This window comes from Cyanistes caeruleus, chromosome 2, assembly GCF_971803275.1.
Source record: "Cyanistes caeruleus chromosome 2, bCyaCae1.hap1.1, whole genome shotgun sequence".
Lineage (NCBI taxonomy): Eukaryota > Metazoa > Chordata > Aves > Passeriformes > Paridae > Cyanistes > Cyanistes caeruleus.
The window spans coordinates 48,501,873-48,525,539 of NC_141702.1; the positions used below are offsets into that span (position 1 = coordinate 48,501,873).

The 23,667-nt window shown below is 38.7% G+C and overlaps 1 protein-coding gene across 1 annotated transcript in view; it reads left to right on the forward strand.

Moving 5' to 3' along the window:
- Positions 1–11,684: 11,684 nt before the first annotated feature.
- The window catches only part of RFX6 (regulatory factor X6), a 36,377-nt gene continuing 24,394 nt past the window's right edge, over positions 11,685–23,667 (forward strand). The window contains exons 1-6 of the mRNA XM_086875208.1: positions 11,685–11,809; positions 12,194–12,330; positions 12,750–13,514; positions 13,728–13,887; positions 15,473–15,596; positions 16,911–16,972. Of these exons, the coding sequence (XP_086731334.1) occupies positions 11,685–11,809; positions 12,194–12,330; positions 12,750–13,514; positions 13,728–13,887; positions 15,473–15,596; positions 16,911–16,972 (1,373 nt within the window). The remainder of the gene's footprint in view (positions 11,810–12,193; positions 12,331–12,749; positions 13,515–13,727; positions 13,888–15,472; positions 15,597–16,910; positions 16,973–23,667) is intronic.

A 23,667-nucleotide genomic window follows, 5' to 3' on the forward strand; every position in this document is an offset into this window, starting at 1 on the left:
ATAGATCAATATTAAAAGAATGGGAAGACAAATATCCATTATTTTGATTTGTGGTTTGCTATAAAAAACAAACAAAGATAAAAATTAAAAATACATCAACAGTGAAATGGAATTTGGATGGAAGCCAACAGCTCACATTAATTCCTGAGAAACAAACTAACTCAATTTTCAAGTTCATTGAGTTTGTCCTCTAGAGGGTGTCAGCTGAGCTGCATGATGGGAAGGACAAACCCTGTTTTTCTTTATCAGGTCACAATGTTATAATGTGTCTCCTGATGTTCCTTGAAAGTAAAATTTCCCCTGATGCGAATAACCTTGCACTCATGGGAGTACTTCTGGTGGAAAACTGAGATGCTGGGACATGGCAGTGCCTTCAACTTCCTTCCTGGACTGTCAGGGACACCCTGGGCAGTCTCATAGCAACTTCTTTTACAGAAAGTGTTTTAGTCAATAATCCATGTTGCACATATTCAGTTCACCTCTGCTGTTTATGCTAGAAAAAAGATAAAATAATTTAAAACAGATTTACCAAAGGCCTACATTTGAACTAATGCCTACAATTTTTTTTATTTTTTTATTTTTTCAGGACAGATATGTTTGTTTCACTTAGCTTTTCTCTGACATTTTAATATACTTAGATTAAATTACAATTTAATGTGTCAAACACAATTTTAACATGAAAAAATCAGGGGATTTGGATTTTCTGATGCTGACAGGGAATATTTTTTAGCCATTCTAAAACTGAATTTACTTGTAAAGTACCTGGTTGGTTTTTTTTAAATAATGCAGCAAGCCTAATCCTATCCCACCTAGCTAAGAGAGTCAGCTACATAGGTTGGATGCAGGACAATTTTTCATAAAAGCCAGCATGATAGGCATGACCCAGCTTATTGAGATAACATTTTCAGAATTTTTCACCAGGTTTCATTTCTCTCCTTTGTTCCATCTCCTCCTCTTTTAATTGAAAAGCAAGACAGCAAAAATGCTGTTCATCTGTTGACAATGCAAATATTTGGTCCCAGCCTGTAGTGAAAGGGTCACCCAGAGGGAAAGAAAACCTCTAACTTAGGTATTTGGGCTTTCTCCTGAGAGGCTGGAGGTGAGGGGTCCTTCTGCCAGTGATTGCTCTCAATCCTAGACTGATATCTTTGCTACAGAAAAGGAGGGGACTCAAATTTTTCTTCTTCCAATGTCCCATACTTACTGGAATGTCATTGACAATTTGTTTGAGAAAGCCCTTTTGCCTGAGCAGTAAGAACCCTCCTAAGAGAAACTCAGAAATTCCTAGGGTTGTATTGCCTAGTGTATCTGGCATGTTTTGGAAATGCCTATCAGTAAGAAAGTTGGGTTGGAGATCATCTCACACAAAAATGCCAATGCCAAGCGAGTATGAAGTTCATGCCAAGCAACTCTCAGTATTATTAATAAGTAACACAGTTCAAAATAAAATTAGGTTTATAGGAATTTTAAAATGTAAGTGGTTACACTTTTTAGGCATCTCCCAGGGTATTGATTGTGGAGGATCTAAGAGTGTTGGTTTTGAATACAGGCTGTTAAAGGGACAGATAACCACGTAAATAGAGATAGCCGTCTTGGTGACCTTGTGCTTATTCTCATTAAATCACTTTTGCAAATAACACTTTGTGATTTTTCAGCTCTTGCACCACGTGTCCCACAAAAGTTCCTTTAAAAATAGTGGCATTTTTCTTCAGTCATTTTGCAGATAAAACAGAACTGCTAATATTAAACAGTAATGTGAATTAGAGAAATGAAAATAGGTTTTGGAAGCAGGGATTGAAGGTCAGATAGACCCTAATTTTAAGGGAATCCTTAATTACTGAAACATAAAATGAAAATACTCACCCAAATGTTCAAGTCTATTCAAATATCAGCATAAGAAGAAGAGAGAATTCTTTTGCTTTCCTCCCTCAGCATATTTTAACAAGAACGCATTTGGAAAACATGGATTTAAAACTCTTCAGATAAAGAAGAAAATCAAGTCCATGTCTCCCAAATGTGCTGGATGGCAGGACCTAGAATGGCACAACAGGAAAAGAGAAAAAAAAAAGAAGAAAAGAGCCTTCACTTTCTGATTTAATAAACCTTTATCTTGTCACTGTCTTGAAACCATGTATCTGAGCATGAATACTTAGTTATCTGAGACAGAGAAAGATACTTTGGGATAGGACTGGAGAATTTCCAGATGTCCCTTCCAGCATCATCTCTTGTGTAGTTCTGTGATAATACCACACTCAATAATGTCTGGAAATAGGTGTCCATAGATGCCAAACTGCAGAAGATGCAAGTGGGATTTGAGGCTCCTCTCAGGACAAACTACTGTAGGTAGTCCTGAGCTCAGCCAGTATGTCTTGGGGAACTCTGGGAACCTAAATCTCCTTGTGTTTGTACAGGAGATAAGCTGTTAGGAGCTCCTTACCCAGCTGTGAGGAGCTCTGCAGGTAAGGAACACGATTCCTGAAGGTAGATTGGTTTTATGCCTTAGCTAGCTCAGGCCAGGTTTGATGCTTATTGATTCAAGGTTGTCATTGTCACCCTTATTCTGGACTTTTTAATTTACTTTGGTTAAGATATTTTGAGATCTTAAAAGATTTCAGTTCACCTTACAAGATTTAACTGATTGTGTTATAAAAGTAAACATACATCTGCAAAGAAAGTACAGGCAGAACAGGTGACACTCATAAAAATTCCTTTCAGATAAGGAAAAGAGCCCAAAATAGCAAATCTGTGAGTCACCCTGGAGGCTGACTTCAACCTTCAGATAGAATGACTGAGGAAAAAAGAAAAAAAGTTTCACACATTAAAACCATTGGGAATGTTTACCACAAAAAAGTTCACTGCTATAATATTTTAGAGTATTATAACATTCCATGCATTTCCTACAGAATATTGTGCACTATCGCTTAATAGAGATACTGCATTAGTGACTTTTGACTAACAAGAAATTAGGAAAGAAAAGTTTGCTGTAAGTCATTTCTGTTCCCTGACAAGAAGTTGCCTTTGAAGAAATACCTCATGGATGAATAAACTCATTAATCTGCAGTTACTCCCACAAGAATTCTGCTTATACACATTTTTTAGAAATATAATATGAAATGGCTACCAGCACATAAACAAATTTGATCTTAAGTTTGGTATTTAATCTCTTTGCAATCACCCAGCCTTTGAAGCTGAAGGTGATAGAACAACTATCATGATCTCCATGAATTGGAAGAAGAAGCAGGTTATGCCAGCAGCTATCCAAAAGACAGCAAAAATTTACTAAGAATCAACCAAGGACAGAGCAAAAAAATACATTAGCTATGTGAGTTTTTCCTTATATGTTGACAGAGATTTGTCAATATTTTCTCCAGTAGATTTTCAGGCATTCAATTTTCTGCAATTTTCAGTACTTCCATCATGATCTACATAAGTGAAATGGTTATTGCCACAGTGCCAGACAGAAATTTCATGAATTCACAGAAAAGAAAGGAAGTTCTACCTGAAAAAAGAAAAAAAAAAAAAGTTAGTAGTTTCCTAGAGGTATACTTAAATATTTCTGTGTTTAAAATACAGAAATATTTACCAGTCTTTTCTGTTAGATGGAGCCACTCTAAAGTCTGAAAGGATAAGTATGACCTTGTACTACAGGTTGTTCTAAGGATTCCCCTTCTTTTAACAGAAAAAGGGGTTTCTATCATTTATAAGTAATCCAGAGGGGCAACAAGTAAAAAGAACTTAAGGAGTTTGAGTCCAATCCATATAGTGTTTTTCCTTCTGTTGTTTTGGTTTTTTTTTCCTTTGTTTGCTTTTAAATTAGAATGGTTTCCTTCTTTTCACACATCAATTCCTTTATGTAAATCTTCATCACCCACTGGGGGAGCTCTGTTTTAATGTCACTTGTAGTGATAAGAAAAAATCATATTTATGAAATAGCACATTTATGTGACATCTAACATCCAAATTGTTAAAATCTTTCCTCTACCACTAATACATTGAAGTGCTTCTTCTAAATCTGTAGAATAAATGCACTTCTGTGGATGCAGAATTCTTTGACATTTATTTGTCTAAGCAGTTGAATAAAGGCAACAGATTTTTAGGACATATAGAATAGTTTGAGCTGAAAAGGACCATTAAAGATCATCTAGTTCTAAATATCCTGCCATGGACAGGGAGACTTTGCACTAGACCAGGTTGCTGAAAGCCCCATCCACCCTGGCCTTGAACACTTTCAGATATTAGGCATCCACAACTTTCCTGGGCAACCTGTTCCAGTGCCTCAGCACCCTCATTGTACAAAATGTTTTCCTTATATACGATGTAAATCCACCCTGGTTCACTTTTAAGTCATTGCCTCTTGTGCTGTCACTACAGGACTTGCTTAAAAGTCTTTCTACATCTTTCTTGTAAACCACTTTTATGTACTGAAAGACTGCAAATATTTTCTTCTTGTTCCTGAGACCATATCTTGGTTTAAAAAGGTAATGTCATTATTTCCACATGAATGCATTCACAAATCATCACCAAGGCACAATCAAAGCCTGATGATGATGATGATGATGATGATGATGATGATGATGATAATAATAATAATAATAATAATAATAATAATAATAATAATAATAATGATGGTGATGGTAGTTCCCATTAGAGTCTGTGAACATATCTGCAAGTTAATGAAAGGTTATTCATAATATTATGATTACAAGAAGTGAGGCAGTAAAAAAGGTCTCTGCACAGGTGCCACATCTAGTCCATTCTCATTAATGAGAAATTACGAAACAGAAAACAAATTTATTTTCTTCATTACGCCAGAGTAATTTACAGCCTAATTCTGCAGAGATGTTTAGGCTACACTCATCTGTACCCCCCCAGGACTGAAACGTGACAGATCTCTAGATAAAGTGTGAGACAATCATGTTTAGAAATGCCCCAATTCAAAGCACAATGTGATCTATTAAGTACCAAGGTCTTTGAAGACAGAAGTTTTAATACATGGCAATGTAGGATATGCATTGCATTATTAGGAAATAAACGTTAAAGGAAACATGAAAGAAAAGGAAAGGAAAGTGAATTTTAGGGTCAGAATTGTTTAATTTCATAGATCCAACACAAATATTTTGAAAAAAAACCATAGTTGCCAGAGTTTCTCATCAGGAATTTAATTCCCATGAGAGCTTTCTCTTTCTCCAAAGGTCTAACTAACCCTTATGCAGTCTGGTTTATTTCTGTCATTTCTGATTTGTAAACTGAGCATTCCCAAGTGCCTTGTTTTTAATGAAGTGTTACAGTAGTATTTGATTGACATTTAGAAAAGTTTGCAGATACATCAATGTATATCTTCTGCAAGTTTATATGCAAATATATGAAAAATTAAAAATGTAGCTAGATAAAGACCAAGGGCTGGTCTCTGTTGCCATGTATTATCATTCTCGACCCCAAAACAGAATGTATTATGAGGTTTACAAGGTTTCTCTGTGGAATTCCCCTGGCTGTTGAAATAATGTGATGTAGTTTAGTGGCTACAGTGGTATTCAGGCAAAGGTTGGACTTGATAATCTTGGAGGTCTTTTTCAACCTTAAACATTCTATAATTCTATAAAAATATTCCAAACAAGGGCAACAGAACTGGTGAAGGGTAAATCCAACACGCTAAAAGCATGTAATAAACCTGTCTCTTGGAGCACCCTTTACTACCTTCATAGTAACCCAGGCATCACTTCGGGATGCCCTTAACTTGAGTTAGTTCAGATTGCAGTGGGATGTACTGCTAAATCCTGCACAAATGTGCTCTGCCCTTAATCACAGAATCCATCTGTTGATAAGGGACACAGCAAAGACCTTTGTGGTGTTTTCAAAACATGTAGCAGGTAGAACAGGTGGTGTTGAAGGTGTTCTGGGTGAAGGAAAGGACTAGCTCAGGCTGGCTGGAGCTGAGGAGATAGCCTCCTTTGGCTTGGTGTGTTAAACAGAGCAGGAAACAGGCAAGATGGCTCACTTAATGTCAGTGATTTGGGAAGCACCCTGACCACTTGGAACCTGGCTGTTACTGAGCACATCAGTATCCCTTTACTAAGGAACCTGTATCAACTTAAATCCTCTTCATCATGCAAGGTTTCATACTGTGCCCTCTCCCCAGGTCATGCCTGGCTTTCTGTCCACTATTCCAGCTACTCCAAGGACTTTGCTCTTCGCTAGGATTTATGCTCAGAGGTGCTGAAAACAGTATGACCACTTTGTGGTTGAAGTTGGATCTTTGGCAATAAGCAACATAACTTCTCTTATGCAGATATTTGAGTTAGTTTTCCTCCAGAGCAGATTCCAGACTCTGTTACCAGCAAGAAGTCATGATTTTTCTTAGAGCACAGTACCTCTGTGACTGTGTACATGTGACAAAGTGAACTTTTATCGAATGTTTGCTTAACAAATAAGGCCCTAATCAAGAGCCCATTGAAGTCAGTAGGAAGGATACTATTGCCTCTGAATCAGGCATTGAATTGCTCTCACACTGTCATTAAATATAATGCATATATTAAATGCTTTTAAAAATACTGTCCAAATACATAATGAAGGAAAAAAATATATTTTTTCTTCTGTCCCACAGTTTTAAAATAATTGGCTATAACACATTCAATAAAAATAATTTGCTATAACATTCATTATTGGAAAACACCATTTCATCAGTGAAAAACAGGACACAGTAACAGCAAACACCTGGTTCCTGACCTTAGAAAGCACTTGCCTGAAGTAAGTCAGAGGCTAGCACTGCATTAATGTCTCTCCATCCAGGAAATTGCCTCACTCCCTCATCATCTAAAGCCTTGCTTTTGCATCTCAAAACAGAGCATTTGCTAGAAATGGGAATATGCAAAGGGGCAAGCAGTGGTCTTGTTTCCAGATTAATTGAGGGCCTGAGCAACTTCCAGGTGAAGGCACTGTTTGTCCCTGTGGCTTTGTGTAGTGTGGCTAATTGATCTCAAGAAAAAAAAAGAATTCTGTAGTGAAAACCAAATTATCCAGAGTAACAGAACACTAGATTCAGATACAGAGCACTTACCAGATTGCTAGTGCAGCATGCTTCTGTTCATATCTAGCTGTAAGAACATTGGTAATATTCCCTAAAAAAATGGAAAGGAGAGGAGAGGTTCGGAGAGGTTCGGGGAGGTGAGGAGAGGAGAGGAGAGGAGAGGAGAGGAGAGGAGAGGAGAGGAGAGGAGAGGAGAGGAGAGGAGAGGAGAGGAGAGGAGAGGAGAGGAGAGGAGAGGAGAGGAGAGGAGAGGAGAGGAGAGGAGAGGAGAGGAGAGGAGAGGAGAGGAGAGGAGAGGAGAGGAGAGGAGAGGAGAGGAGAGGAGAGGAGAGGAGAGGAGGTTTGTTCTATATGACAGAACTGTAAACTTGTGCAGTAAATGTGTGAGATTATTTGTTCAAAGGTAGTTGCATTAATCTAAAAAGCGCATTTTTCCCATCATCCATGAACATGTCTGTCATTCCACTTGTAGTTCAGCAGATTTTATTGCTACAAAAAGTGAAGAAATCTTTCTCCCCTCCATTCTTATATATCCTCTCTTTCCTCTATCCTCACCATCCTCCCTACCTTTCTCTCAATCCCAGTGGTACCATCCACCTACATTCCGGCTATGATCACACTTCTGGGCTGATTAAATTATTTGAAATATCAGAAAGCCCTTCATTACTTCCTCTTGGCCTTGTTTTCTCTTACTTTAGTAAATTAAACTGACACAGAAGTGTCTACAAGTGCTGAATGCTAGCAGAGGGAGTGTGCTGCTAGGAACAGGGTGGACAGAGACACAGAGGGGAAGAAACTTGTTTTGAGAAGTGGTGAGCTGAATGTGAATGTAACAGTTTACCGAGCTGCACCCAGCTGGTGGTAGAACCTTGGGGACTCAGCTTTGCATAGAGAGAATAGTCCCTTGACTTTAGTGGCTTGCTTCTGTTAACACCTATTTAGAAGTTGTTTGCAGATAGGTTAGTTATACAAGAAGTGCTGCTAATAGAGTTGTTCGGAGTATCTGAAGAAACTCTCAAAATCACTTCTTTAAGGGTGAACATATCCTCTAAGCTCAGCTCTATCAGCTGATAGAGCTGGATCATTCATAGAGGAACACAAGATGTTTGAATAGCTGCTGAATGAAAAACTCTGCTGGCCTCCTTAATATTTTTTTTTCCTGAATGTGCCCACCAAAGCACAGTGCAAATACATGAATGGTGAAGTGGCTGTTCACTCTGTAAGCTTGTAGGAGCATGTACTTATATGAATACAAACATTTTCTCCCAATTTGGCACGGGAAAAAAGAATACATACTGAAAAATGGTATTTCAAAATCAAGATAAATAACTTGAGACAGCTGCTTAACATTTACTGAAGAGACATGGAGAGGTAAGCACTGAGATTTTTTGCTTACATGCAGCTACATAAGGTCAGAACTATACAGTTTACCTTGACTACCTACAGAGCGTAGAGTCTCCCTGGGTTTGTAGAGGATTGAGACATGTGAACTGTGAAGGGGTTAGTGTAATATATGGTTTATTTATTTTCAAGTTTGTTTTTTGGGAAGAAAAATAGAATATTTTTCTATACAAAACAGAATGGGTTTTCATTTAAAGAATATAGGAACAGGCAGTAAGTAAAATACCCAAACATAAAGAGACAGAGAGACAGGTCTGGCTTTAGCAGCTGGAGACAGAGCAGGAAATACATTATTAAACATCACCATCTACTGGATGCCAGCAATTGTTCCTTAAAAAGGAAACCATAAACTTCTATGCTGAATTAACTTGTCACATAAACCCATGCTTTCACAGATCTGACCCTGCTTGTAAAGTTATTGGCAGGGCAAAGTTTGTGGATCTTTTCCATACCAAGCTGGGAAAAGATTTTTAGCATTATGAAAACTCAGGAAGTTCAGGGTGATATAATAACATACACACACGTACCTGATGGAGTTGAATGGTTCTCCCCCTGGGTAGTTTGTGCTGATTGCAGTTCCATAGTTTTAAATATTAGCTTTTCACCCAGTTGGCTGCACAGATATAGTTCAACCATATTTGTGTGATTTTACAGCATCAGGACTGGCAGTTCATAGAGCTTGCTGAGGTCAAAAGGCACCAATGTAGGTTGTACTCCCCTGCTATAGTTGCTGACTTGGACTAGCTAGGCAATGCAAGATCCTCCTTCCCTTCCCCACTGAGAGCAGAAGCCCCCAGCCCCACACTGGAGGATGCCACTTCCCTTGCCTGGTGTCCTCCCTTCACTTTCATATCTTTCTCCACCTTCTTCTTGTACAAGCAACAGAGAAGCTGCAGCACAAAGCAGCAGCAGTGGGTGATAAAAGTATCCTCCTCCGTAGCAGAAGAGAGATCCAATGGAAAAGTGCTAAAATATGAGGGCCTTCCTCTTTCTTTCCCTTTGCTTTCTCTAAGGTTTCACACAGTTACATGCACAAAACTGGTGACTCAAGACACCAGAAAGAAACAAATTCTTTAGAGAAATTAGAATTCAGAAAAATTGCTGACATATAAGAACCTTGAGAAGGGCTCAGGAAAAAACTGCAAAGACCAATAATTTTCCCTTATCAGTGAGTGATGTTCTCAAGCCATCATTACAGTTAATTTATCAAAAGGAATGATTCAAAAATTCTTGGAAACAATAAAGCAAAGATTTTGGAGGATGTTTCAATGCTTTGACCATTTAATTAATAGAGATGCTTATCTAAAGAAATTTTTGTGATAAAAAATCTACTCTTGAATATATGTTTTTAAAAGGTGTTGCCAGTGACAATGTCCAATGCAGGAGCTCTTAGCTTAGTGCACCGATTTTTTTTTAATTTTTTTTTTATTTTTTATTTTTTTTTAAAATTTTAAAGATCAAAATACTCTCAAGAAGTAAACACCAAGATGTGGAAAGGACCAGAATAAATGGAAAAGCTATCTTGTTTGAACTGGTGGTGATTAAAACTCTTCCTTGCAATGAGTTATAGAAAACCAGAAATGGAGTTTCAGAAACAGCTAAATAGATTGATGCTATGTCAAAGCAGAGAGAATGACAAACACTGACAGTAATGATAAATTAACTTATTATATCCTGTAGAATACTGGTATGTACCATTTTACTTTTATTGTACTATCAGCATATTTGGAAAGAAATAGGTGTTAGAGTCTACCAAATAGTCCTGGCATCAACCGTATCAGTGTAGTTCTGTGTAGTTCATTTGTCTAAGGAGGATACAAGGTGAAACAGTTTCCAACACTTAAGTAAACATCATGCAGGATTACACAGGAACAGATCAATAACAAATTGTATTTCTATTGCTGCATTTATCTTCCAAACATTTTGCAGTTCAAAACAGAGAACCCCTCAGGCAGATTGTTGTTAATGGCAAGTCACGCTGATATGAATAAAGTTGAAAAATGTTTTGTTTTAATGTGCTGTGTTGAACAAAGAAAAGGAACACTGCAGAAAGTTGAAAATGGTGCAATAATTGAATGTTGATATAAAAGACGTTTCATATGTAACTTATAGAAACAAATAATTATATTGTCCTGCTGACCACATGATCATTTACTTCAGGCTATACAACAGACTGTTGAATTTTGGTGGGATTACATCATTACAAAATTCACCTAAAACCAAGCAAAGCTTCCTAGGCTCTCAGTACAGGCCTAGAAGGGAAACAGATTTATGAGAACTACCTCTGTTTCACTGGGTAATGTGCCTGGTATGAATTACCTCTTGAAGACACCTTTTCTTCTCCACTGATTCTAAAGGGAAACTGAGTCAACAGATCCAACTAAGAAAACTAACTGAGACAAAGTTAGTCAAGAGGTGTTGCATGCTTCATGTGCAAATTATAGAATCATAGATCAGTTTGGGTTGGAAGGGACTTTTGAAGCTTATGTAGTTCAATCCTCCTGCAAAGTGCAGGGACATCTCCAACTACATCAGGTTGCTCAGAACCCCATCACATCCAGCCTTACTTTGAGTGTTTCCAAGGAGGATGAATGCACCCACCTTGACATTCATCTTTGTGCATATATGTGTATAGGTCTGTGAGTGCGCACAATTTTTGAATGGGGAAATTCTAAAAAAACCAAATATACATGGATATATGTTTTTGCAGTTCTACTTCATAATTAGATTTTATTCAGTGATAAGCAATATGGTTAGGACCATGATTCTCAACAGACACACCCCAGAATGATATTAAAGATTTCTAGGCACAAGCAATGCTGTAATGTCCTTGTGGTTTCAGCTAGCCCATTTCAATACCTGCCCCATCCCTTCTGTCTCCCAAAAGCTGAAATGATACATTTGAGTGGACTGTTGACCCCAGCAAGAGGGAGCTTAAATGTGGGGAAGGATTGTCCACCTGCCATAGCTTTTGGTATCTCTCCTTTGCTTCTGCAGGATTACAAATGGTTGCTACAGGGTGGAAACTACCTGGTCCCTAGGCTGGACCACTCACTCAGTTAATCCCTATGTTGATGAAGATGGATAGAGTTCATTAGCGTCACTGAGGATATTCTGGCACCATAAGAATCTTTCCCTTTAAGAACAAATAGCTACATTTAGCTCCATAATACCAAAATATCCGTGTTCAAAGTCACACTGGATTTTGATCACAAAAGATTCAACACAGCAATAAGCAGCTGAGAGGTTTAATTCTACCATGGAAATACCAGTTATGTTGGACCAAATTGTGAAGTTCTCAGGCCAGCCAAAAGTCAGAGGGTCAAATAAGATTTTACTACAACCTCGAACAAAGCCATTGGAACCAGATGCTGAACTGTCCCGGTGAGTTACAGTAAGAACTGACACAGGCACGTGTGGTCAAAGCCATGTATAGCATCACTTAATGAAGTAAGAAGGGAACATGGAAACAGTGAAGAAATGTTGAATGGAGTAACCAGTCAGGAAAGAAATATATTTTACACAGTGGAGGGAAGGGGTGTAAGCAGAACAGCAGAAAGTTTGGGCTAAATGCCATTTTTGACTCTGAGACCCTCTCACAGGTCTGCCTGAGGTCTGAAGTCCATCATTTATTCTTATGAGGTTTGGGGCCTTTCAGAAGATATGGGCACACCTGGAATTTTGTTAAATATGGAGTTGATAGATGATAGCTGGTCTGACAATGCATCTGTGCAGGAGTGGAAGTGGTCATATTTTGCTGCTTTGTAGCACTGGCACAATCAATGACTTGAAGTGCAAGAGAAGACTGGAAGAGAGTAGAAAGAAAACAGCTGTTCGTGAGCTTTTTGTTTGTGACAGCCCAGCACAATTTGATGGCTTGAAGAAAGCTTCACAATTCATCCAGCGTAACATTTCAGGGCTGTTTGCTACCACAAGTCATACTACAATTTCCCAGTCCTTATCTGGAACACCTAACATTTTGATTTAATGAGAATTTATTAAAACAGTAGATGTTGTAGTGATCAGACTGAATTTCCATCCTACTGACAATTTTGTCCTCTGGAAAAAGCAAGGCCCACTTCTTGCAATTCTCTCCTGCCATGTCACAGTCAGCATGGTGAAACAGAGCAAAGCAAAGACACGTCTGCCAGATGAACGTACAAAATGAAGATGTTTTGTTCCATCACCCACAAAGTTACACTGGGAATTAAGGAAATACGGACAGTGACAGATAGTGTCCAGGAGGGTCCCATGACTGGCCCTGCGGCTGTCAGGAGGCAGCTGCGAAGCTCAGTCGGTCACCCATCACCAATCTCTTGGTGAGAAGGAGGAGAGCCCCCGCGGCCGCCTTCTGCCCGTAGGGACGAGGGGACCCTGCGGCCTCCCCTTGCCGCGGCGGGCCAGGAGCTGCTCCCTGACACCAGCCGGAGACACGGCCGGCGGGAGTTAATCATTAAATCCCCAGCAGATCCGCTCCTGGCCGGCTCCCCCGAACCTCCTCGGCTTCAGCCGTGCCCTGTCCCCTTCTGTCCCGACGGCGCAGGGCGGCGGGAGGGGAAGCGGAGGCAGGGACAGAGACGCCTCCCCGCCGCAGCCCGACAGCCGCCTGAGGGCCGCCGTGCGAGGCGGAGTCCCCCGGCGGGCGGGCCGGCCCTGCCCGCAGGGGAGCCATGCAGCCTCCCTGGACGGCTCCCTAGGGCACACCTGTCCCCGCTGCCGCATCGCCTCTCCTGCCCTGCACGGCGGCTCTCGGCCGACACCGCCTCCGGCCGCGGTGCAGACCCCGGCCCACGCCTCGACCGGTGCCCCGAGCCCTCAGGCCGCCGCCGCGCCCGCCCCGTCCGCCCGCTCCCGTCCCCTCCCGCCGCCCATGGGCGCCGCCCGCGCCGCGCCGGGGCAGAGCCGGCGCCGCTGAGGAGCATGGCCAAGGGACCCGAGCAGGGGGACGCCTTCCTGCACCTCCCGGCCGCGCAGGCGGTGCCCGCCGAGGCGCAGGAGGAGCGCTACGCGGGGCTGCTGGGGCGAGGCTTGCTGCCCTGCTCCCGGGAAGCGCTGCCCGAGCCGCCGCTGTCCGCCGGCATCAAGGCAGGTAAAGGCGGGGAGCCGGCAGCGGGCCCTGCTCAGCCCGCGGCGGGGCCGGGCCGCGCAGCCGGGACGGGCAGCGGCAGCCGCCGCTCGGGCCCCGGCGGGGACGCGGCTGCCGGGCCCGTCCCTCAGCCCGCGGCGGGCAGGGCGGGAGGGGGCGGCGTGTTGCGGGACCGTAACCATGCCCTTGGGTCTCTCTTCTTGTCCCCCGCGGCAGAAGAAACACGCTTCGGCAGCGAAGCCCTCTCCTCGGAAGAAGAGGATGCGGATTCTCGCTACGGCGCGCTGACAGCCGCCGACCAAAGCCCGTCTTCGAAGAAGAGCATCACGCAGATCATGAAGGACAAGAAGAAGCAGACGCAGCTCACCCTGCAATGGTAGGGCTCCAGAGAGCCCCCGCTGCCCGTCCTGGGGCTCCAGGACCGAGCCGGCGTTCCCGTCACGCTCAAAGGGACTTTTCTCTAACAGCTGAGCCGGCAAGGAGGGCGACATCTCACAGTTCTTTTAGAAAGAATTTGGCATTTTGGGGTGTTTCGTTAGTTGGTTTTTGTTTTCTGTTTTTGTTTTGAGGGTTTCTTTTGGATGAGCATCATCTACAAATAAGGACACCCATCCCCAAACTTCTGAGCTTTGAAATTTTCAAAGGTTTGTTACTTGCCAGAAGTCTCAGTCAGACTCTCACACTACGTGGCTATCAATTAAATGATTGCCATTTCATTTCATCAAAATGTAGAAAAGAAACATTATTTAAGAATTGCATTTGTGAATGGCTGCTTTAATTGTCCTTTAAGGCTGTGGCAGTTAGATTTTTCACTGTCTTATAATGCATTTCTTTTACATTATGGTTCTCCCACCCACTGAGGCCCTAACTTCAGCTTATTTTATCTGGAAAAAGAAGTTATCCAACTTAGAGGTCAGATTCTGCAGACATTAATTGGCAAATGTTTATATTAAAGTACACTTGAAATTAGGGAGGGATGCTGTTGAATTAAATAGGAACTTAATTATGAAGTGCAGACTATCAACAGAGATTTTTTTTTCCCTTCTAACTGAAAAATCAGAGTAATTAAAATTATTCAATTTCTTATTCTAGTATACATCTGACTTTGGAGTGTAAATAGTTAAGGATTTAAGTTTGGTGAGTCCGTGCAAAATTATTCAATTGGCAGTACTTACTACACAGTATTTTCTTACAAATTTGTGCAATTTGAGAAACAAATTTACTGCACATCATCCCAGCAGTAGTTAACAATGTAAAATTATAAAGAAAAAAACAACAGGACAGAGAAATGCCCAGCTATTACCAAGGATTCTCTTCAAGTGAAAACAGGTTTTTGCTTCAGTTTTAAAAATTTTACTTTAATGACCATCACTCAGCACTTGTGTTCTGTAAACTGATTGGGAAGATACACAGAAATTCACCTTCTTCAAAACACACTGTTTGTTGTTTTTTTCACTGTGGTTTGAAGCATTTCCAGGTCCAGAGTGGAAATTAAAAAGGAAAAAGAGGAAGAAAAGAACCATTAGCTCAGGTGTTGTGGATACAATGGGACAGAAGATGCAAGTCCAGGTCCCTGCTCTTAAAAACTTTCAAAGGACTGGCTTAAACCCAGGTCTTTCATAGTCTAGTTAGGGCTTTTATTTTCAGACTAAGGCTGGCTCTTAGGTGATGATAATTTAGTTATTTAAATAAAGACAAAAAGTCCAGACATTGGAAAAGTCTCATTAAGAACAGGGATCTGGTTCCAGGATTTCCATATTCTGCAACTGTGTATGGAGTCTCTCTGTAGTACTTGTCATGTTCAGGAGAAACTCAGCTGTGTGCTCTGATGGAATTCTTCAGTAAAATTGAAAAAAGAAGAACAACCAAAAAAAAAAAGAGAGCAGTACCAAAAACTGGAAAGTACAATCAGGAGAAATGCCATGTTGCCTCTTACTCTGGCAGTTTCTTTCTCTACACAGGCTGGAAGAAAACTACATTGTATGTGAAGGAGTTTGTTTACCAAGATGCATCCTTTATGCCCATTATTTAGACTTCTGCAGAAAAGAGAAACTGGAACCTGCCTGTGCTGCAACTTTTGGCAAGGTAATGAGTAAATGCCTTCATAATTTGTTAGGTATGTTGTTTGGAAGAATCAAAGTTTAGTACACCTGTGTAAAAATTCTTCTGAAATTCACATGTTTTCCACTTCTAATGTACATGGAGTCAGACTAACTAACTACACTGTCTCTCCTATGAAGGCATTTCTTAACATCACCTTTGAGAGAATGAAGCTGAAACTCCCTTTGGTTTATTGGTGTTTTTTTGTGGTTTTGTTTTTGTTTTTTTTTAAAAAACCTACTTTCTCTCTGAGTGCTTGTTTCCTTTCTGTTCATGACATTAATAGGTTCTTTCCACAAAACCAAATCTGACATGGAGGACGCTTACTCTAAAGGCAGTGTAAAGTGAGATGTGATACAAGCAATAATAGAAGGGAAAAAGAAATAACACTAAGAGCTCCCAAATGAAAAATTGTTGATTCATTCTCTTTTCTATCCTTCCCTACAATTAATCCTGAAGTAATTTGATGAAAGAGAGATGTGAACTCTCTAATTAAATCCTGAGTATTCAGTGAAACAGGAAACCAAAAATGCTTCAAGGATCATCTTTTTTGTAAACACTACTGATCTAGTAATGATTTATACATCGCAAAATGCATTAATTAAAAAAAAAAAAAAATAAAATAATAATAATAATAATAATAATAATAATAATAATAATAATAATAATAATAATAATAATAATAGGTTTAAAATCTGGTTCATAAAATGTTAATTTCCTATTTTATTCCTCATCATAAAAATGTGGATATCTAATTTTCATACACAATTTCACTATAAATGAGAAAGACAATAGGTTCCATTTAAACACTGTTTTGACAGTGATCTGTCTATTATACAGATATCTATTACATCTACCTCTATTACTGAATTAATTTTTCATATCACGTTTCAAAGAAAAAAAATCAATTTTTTTCTAATTGTTTGTCTTTGAAAACAGAATAACTAGAGGGCAGAGTTTCCCCTGATTTTGTTTAGATCTCTGAAGCAAAAGATACAGTTGTACTTTAGGAACTTGAACATGATAGGATTCTGGTGAAGAAGACTAGATTTTAAAATGTAAAAGTGAAAACGGAGAGAACAGGTGGGACGACTGAGATACACAGCAAGGATGTGGACAAGGATGGAAGAAAGCCTACAGTGTGAAACATGGTCTAATCGTTTATCTCGTGCCATAACTATCAAAAATGTTTATTCATGAACTACCTTAGACCATATATTTACACTATTATTTTTCTATGAACAGATTGCTAAGAAAGTTCACCGGTGTTAGAAATTAATGCAGTTATTTTCTCTTTAGACCATTCGCCAGAAATTCCCTCTCCTCACCACAAGGCGGCTTGGAACAAGGGGCCATTCAAAGTAAGGCACAATTACGTGTGTATCTGCTTACAGAACACATTTTAGGGATCATATGTATTTCCGTGTTTCCTTAGTATGTACTGATTGGCAGGGGATTTTGTTCAGATGGTACACTGCAAGTGATAACTTTCGTGTACATGGTGAAACTGATATTCAAGCATTTGAGTTTGAAAACCTTGCTGCATAATTTTTAAAATTAAACTGATTAAGCTTCTAAATCTTGTCATTGCATTTATAGACCCATGCATATATTGTAAATATGTCAAAATATTATCTCTAAAAAGCATTTATAATACCTATGTCATATAATAACATATAGCTGTTTATCTTTTTATAAATACTGTTTTTATTTCCCTTTTGCAAGCCTAACAACTTTCATTATGTTCTCTATGTACCAATATGGGTTCTCTTAAATACACCACCAGAAAAAGCATTGTTTCAAATTGAAGGTATACTTCTGCTCTTTGTTGTAGGTATCTTATGAAACTGAAAAGTACACAATCTATAGTGCAGTCATTTCATAAATATTGTATCCTATTAATTTATATGTTTGATCTGTGAAATACTAGGTTGTAGGAACAGATCATAGACAATTCTATATCACCTAGTGGTAAAATTTTTATTAGTTCTGGTTCTGGCATTATGCTTTTGGCCATAAATAATTTAGTGCAAAACTGTTGCGAAGAGTGGTAATACATGTATTCCCTCATAGCCATTTTGCTAATGAATAAGATAGAAAAACAGAAGAATGATAGAAATAGAAGAAACTCAAAACACTCTGTTTGTTTGAAAAAGCTCTTTATTTTGAGCTACTTAGCCTTGAAAGACAAAGTTACTCTTGTTTTTCAGTAGTTTATAAGCATAAGTCAAAACAAAAGGAGACTGAAAAAGAAAAAAAAAACCCTACAAGACTCGTTTTCCTAAGTGTTTTGCAATATAGTAGAAATGTCTGAAAGATAATTTTTTATTTTCATGGTTTTGGGGGGTTATTAAATATTGTTATACTTGGTTTTCTTCCTGCCTTACAAGTACAATAAATAGCTAGTTAATTCCACCTTAGTTTTCTTGAAGAATGAATGAGATGTCATTTGTGAATTTTAGGTTTTGTTGCAGAAAAAAATGAAGGTGCGGAAGAATTTAAATTCCAAATTTTTGCAAAGATATTCTATTTCTTGAGCATGTCTCAAGCATTTATTTTGAATTACCATTAATATAAATAAAATCCAAAGTCTTCATAGAATGTTATTCCTTTTTTGTTTTATTATTGTTCGTTTTAAGAGAGGATAGTTCTTGCATAGATTCTTTCAGTCTTACAAATTTATAATCCATTCATCTCTTCTAGAATATAGTACACAGTCTGCAATGTATAGAGGAAAACGAACTGAAATTCATTTATCTTTTTGTAGGTGTCTTATAGATGCTGAGTAGAGGTGTTTTGAGGAGAGCAACTTTTAGAAAGGTTATTTATTAGGGAAAAGAGAGATTTTGTACACTGTCTGCTGTGGTGAACTTAACCTGTGATTGGAGGCATAAGATGATGTAGACATAGCTTTGCTGCTGGTGTTGTGTTTGAGATTTTAAGAGATCTGACATTCACAATCTGTGCAGGAATATTTGACAACATACTAATTCATCAATGTCATGGTGAATTCTTAGTCAGGTGCATAATCCAACATATTTGGTGAACCACTTAGTTACAATGAACAAGGTAATGCAAGGGAGAAGTGTCCCACATGCTCATTATGTATTTGTTCTGACGTAACTAACAGATTGATAAACAGGATCCAAAGAGGATCCAAACTTCCAAAACACATCCTGTGTCTGCATGATTTAAGTACAGTAAGTCAACCTTTATTAAGTAAATGAATGTATTTCAAATATGCATACAGCTACAAAATTAATTGTGTTGGAACAAGTGTCACTATATTCCCCTTTTCTCAAAGTCATTAAACAATATTAATATAGAAATAACACATGCACAACATTTCTTTGGCAGATTCCATATCCCTATTGACCTTGTTGGTGTTATGTGCCATATTTTCATATGGATTAACTGTTCCTGAACAATTTCCTCAAAGGAATGAGGCATCATCAGGTTTTGTTTGAACATCTGGCACTTGTTTCTCTGTATTTTTTCCATCAGTTTTCCTCAGAAGCTTTTCCACTGCAATTCTTTTTTCTGCTAAGATGCATTTACCTCGATCTTGCCATGCTAAAAGCAACCCTGCAAAAGGCAAAAATGATAATATTTCCAGTTTAGAGACCAAATATGGTCATATTTGTCAAATATGTCATAGACATATACATGTCTATGACAAGCAGTCATAGAGAAGTGTCAGTATAAATCATAGACTCATAGAGGCATAGAATGAAAGAATGGTTGGGGTTGGAAGGGACTTTAATGATCATCTAGTTTCAACCCCCATGCCACATTTCAACTAGGCCAGGTTGCTCAAAGCCCCATCCAATCCAGCCTTGAACACTTCCAGAGATGAGAGATACACAGCTGCTCTGAGAAACCTGTGCCAGTGCCTCAACACCCCCACTTCAAAAATTCTTTCCTAATATCTAATCCAAATCTACCCTTTTTCATTTTAATGATCTCTGATAATCAATTTTTCTGTCTCTGGTGTGGGCTGTGTCCCACTCAGAACTACAGACTCACTGAGGAGTAAATGAATTTCTGATTTCACCAGGTAGCAGTTAGTCACACAAATGATATTTACAAAAGTATTTCCATTAAGTTAATAATAAAGGACTGTTCATCAGTTTCAATAAATTACTAGTTACTCTCTTTTAATATTAGTATGGACTCTAAATGTTATAAGCTGTGTCTGAGTTACTGGGACTAGTAGGAGATTTCTTACTAGCAATTAAGTCATATATTTTAAAGTGCACTAATGTAGTGACATTGTGTTATTTCTACCACTGCTATCTTTATTACCATATAATGCTAGCAGGAGCAGTATTAGTACTTGCTATTCCTGGCAGTGATGTTTTATATAGCAGTATTGCCCCAGAGCTCTGATCATTGTCCAGGACTCTTAGAGTCAGATGTTGCAAAAGCATAAAAAGGAAGAAGACAATTCTTCTCCAGTGGAACAATTGTTCTTAAATTTAGAGAAAAGTTAATGTCCTGGGAAAAAAGTGCCTTCGTGGATGCTACAAGAATGCACGGTAGTCTATTGGTAGAGTCTGGCTGTGATCAGAAGAAAGAAAAGAATTTCCTTTTTCCATCATCTTCAAGGTGCTGGAAATTGTTTTTCTCCCACTCTGAAACAAGCTCTTTCTGACATCCTCATGAGCATGAATTGGATTTGAGGAAAAGCTCCTGCACTAACATATGGAGTACAGTTGCTGTTGTAGGGTGTGAGATACACAAATGCTAGTTCCTCCTATGTTCCCAAACAACATTTGTCATCCCTAGTTCAGGGCAAAGGACAAACTTAAAGCTGAGTCTGATTTGATTCCTAGAATTCAAGTCAGAATCCCTCTTTCTCTGTGTTTACATCCAACAACCCATTTGTGCAAAAGTGTCAATACTAAAACTCATTTAAACATTTGGCCAAGAAGGTCCAACACATTGGTCACAATTTTGTTAATAATATACATTAATCTCTCATGCTCATGCTAATCATTCTACATAGCTGAAAGTAAGGAAAATTTTCTATTTTTGCTCTGCTGAGTGAAAGAAGATGCATCACCATAAGTCCTGCAAACTGCTCTCTTAGATTAGTATTTCATGAGCAGCAGTTCTCTGTTCTGAATCCACCTTTTTTGCATTGGTAATTTTGAACATACCATGGTCAATACTAGAAGTCAGCTGTTACTTTCACAGTACATGAATCACCTGAAGCAGCTATTTGGGAAAAGGTACAGACTGCTCAGCCCATACACATGGAAGACTGTTTGAGGTCAAGTTACAATTTAATTTCTTTGTAGACTTTGATCAATGATGAATCTTAGCTTTTATCCATCATGTCTGAAAACTATTATCTTATTTATTAGGAGTGATTTAGTGGGTTAATAAAACTGATATGGCAGCTGGCCTTGTGATAAGAAGTTATTGCAAGTCCCTGAACAGCTTAAGCCTATCATTTCCTTATCAGTTATCATTTGTGTCAGTGTATGCTAAAATCAGAGCTACAAGTAGTGTAGGAACATATGTTGCAACAAACCACTGAAATTAAAAGAGAAAAGTAGTTCAGCTAGTTTTATAAAATGTTTGTTTCAAAAATTGAGAGTAAATTCCTCATAGTAACCAATTACATTTTGTTAATTACACATAAGAAATAATAAATAATAAAATGCAAATATACTGTACATACACATATAAATATGCACATAGAGAGAGAGAAGGAAGACATTTGAAGATGTAGGTTAAAGATGTTGTCAGTGTGTCTACTACTCTCTACAGGGAGCCCAAAATAAGCTATTCAAATAATGGCTTGTAAGAGAATAATAATCTTCATATCTTATTACTCTATGGAGTGCGCCAGCCAGAGATTGAAAAGGAAAATTAGATTATTTTCAATAGTTTCTGTGTTGCGAATAGATAGCTGTATTACTTAGTAGTAAAAATTCAACTACACATTTGTGAAGAAAAACAGAATGATACCTGCTGTGCCTTCAATACACACAGAATATGTGCTGAAAATATCTATTCTCTACATAACAAGATGTCTCAGTGATAAATTCTGATATCCTGGGACATTCCAGCAGCAACAAGTATATTGCCTACCACTGGGTACTTGAGAATCTAAATCACATAGAAATTCCTGTTCCTAGCCCAAATGTATTGATATTGAATTAGATGCGGAATAATCTAGACATTGAATCATAACTTTGTAAACAAGTAATGCTCTCCCTTGCCTCTGGCCCACACCAACCTTAACTGTAGGAAATGCCAAATTTATGGTGAAAGTGTAAAAATTTTTATTTTAGAATCTAAAAAATGGCATGTGATTGAAGCTGGGAGATTTAAACTGCTGGGATGAGATGTGGGCAGCTGCTTGCTTGCGTGGCCAATGACAAATGGGCAGATAGCATTGTTAAAGAAGCAGTCACAACTTTATTCTGTTTCTCATCCTGTTCAATGGACACCCTTTGCAATGTAAAGACTAAGTAAATGCTGTTATTTCAAAGAATCCATAATGTATATTTTCATTATCTCATGTCACAGTAAGGAAAGAGGGGGAGATGCTTTTGGCTTTCTTAGGGGTTGACAGATGCTACAGTGATCTAGAAGTGTAGTGTAGACTCACCAGTTTCAGGAAAGCAGTAAAAGTGATGGTGCCACTTTCTGTCATGTTTCTTGGCTGTAACATCCTGAATGCACACAACAGACTGTCCAGTAACAGAAAAAGAAAAAACAATTTCAGCTGAGATTGTCAAAGCTACCTAGGCTAGGCAAATAGATCATCCTAATGAACATTTTCTTAGTCATAATTTGTATCTAATGACTTCAACCAGCTTTGTAAATATAAGGCACGTGAGAGTTTTGTTCTTACCTGTGACAGTTCCATACAAGAACAAACAAAATACTGTGATTTTTTTTTTCTTTTAACGGTCATCACCAGGAACAGCAGAGATGAGATGAGATGAGATGAGATGAGATGAGATGAGATGAGATGAGATGAGATGAGATGAGATGAGATGAGACTAACACTTTTGTTAATTTGTTCTATGAACTCTTTGCTGGGGCTTTGTGTCTTAAGAATGCATTTCTTGAAGCTTTTGGGGAGTTTCAGTGAAATCAGTGCAGTGTGTGGGAAAGTGCTGCTTCGAAGCAGCTCAGTTAAACCAGCTGCCATGGTACTTTCAAGCTAATTTTAGTAAAAAGCAAATTAGCCTTTCTATTCTATCAATAACATTCTTAGACAAATTTGGTTTAACACAATCAGTTTTTAAATCTGTTGAGTGGAATTTATAAGACAGGGTCTATCAACTTTGATAGATGAAGTCAAGCAAACTTTGCTAAGACTGGTAAGGAAAGAGCTGCCCCCAGCTTGCTCTCCTGCCCTTCTCTCAGAGGTCACTTATTTTGTAGCAAAATCAGTGGAAAGTGGTAAGTAGCTACTGCACAGCCAGTTTTCTTAGCACCAGCCTAATATTTTTTGCATCTTTGGTGTCTTTGGTTAAGGTGCTGGGTGTGAGCACTGCAAAGCCTGAGCAATAGGCATGTTTCCTTTTTCAGTCTCTATTTGGGAGCAGTAATCTCCAGGAGAGCAACAGGGAAGACAAATGTGGATTAGAAGTGCCTAAATGACTTAGTAATTTAGAGTTAGTCAACCTATGACCTGACAGAAGAATGAATGAATGACATACCATTTTTAATCATAGGAGACTGAACACTGAGTTATAAAGTGCACTGGCAAGCTATTTGCAACTGAGAAAGGCTCTGAGGGACTGTCTAAATGTAATGGTGGCAAGTGAGATAAAATGAACCTGATAGATCAAACCCAGCACCCCTTCAAACAAATGAACTGAAACAGAAGGTATATTAGGGAAAAGAGATGTTACATGTTTCAGGATTTTCTGTTCTAGCTACATTCTTCTAGTAAGAGAGAAAGTATATTAATTTTAACCCTTGAATTTTGGATCAAATCATGACAATACTCTTTTCTATGAGACTAGATTTTGTTCCGTGTCAGTGAAAGGAATTCTTAGAGCCTGTTTAGAAAAGTTTTCTGAAA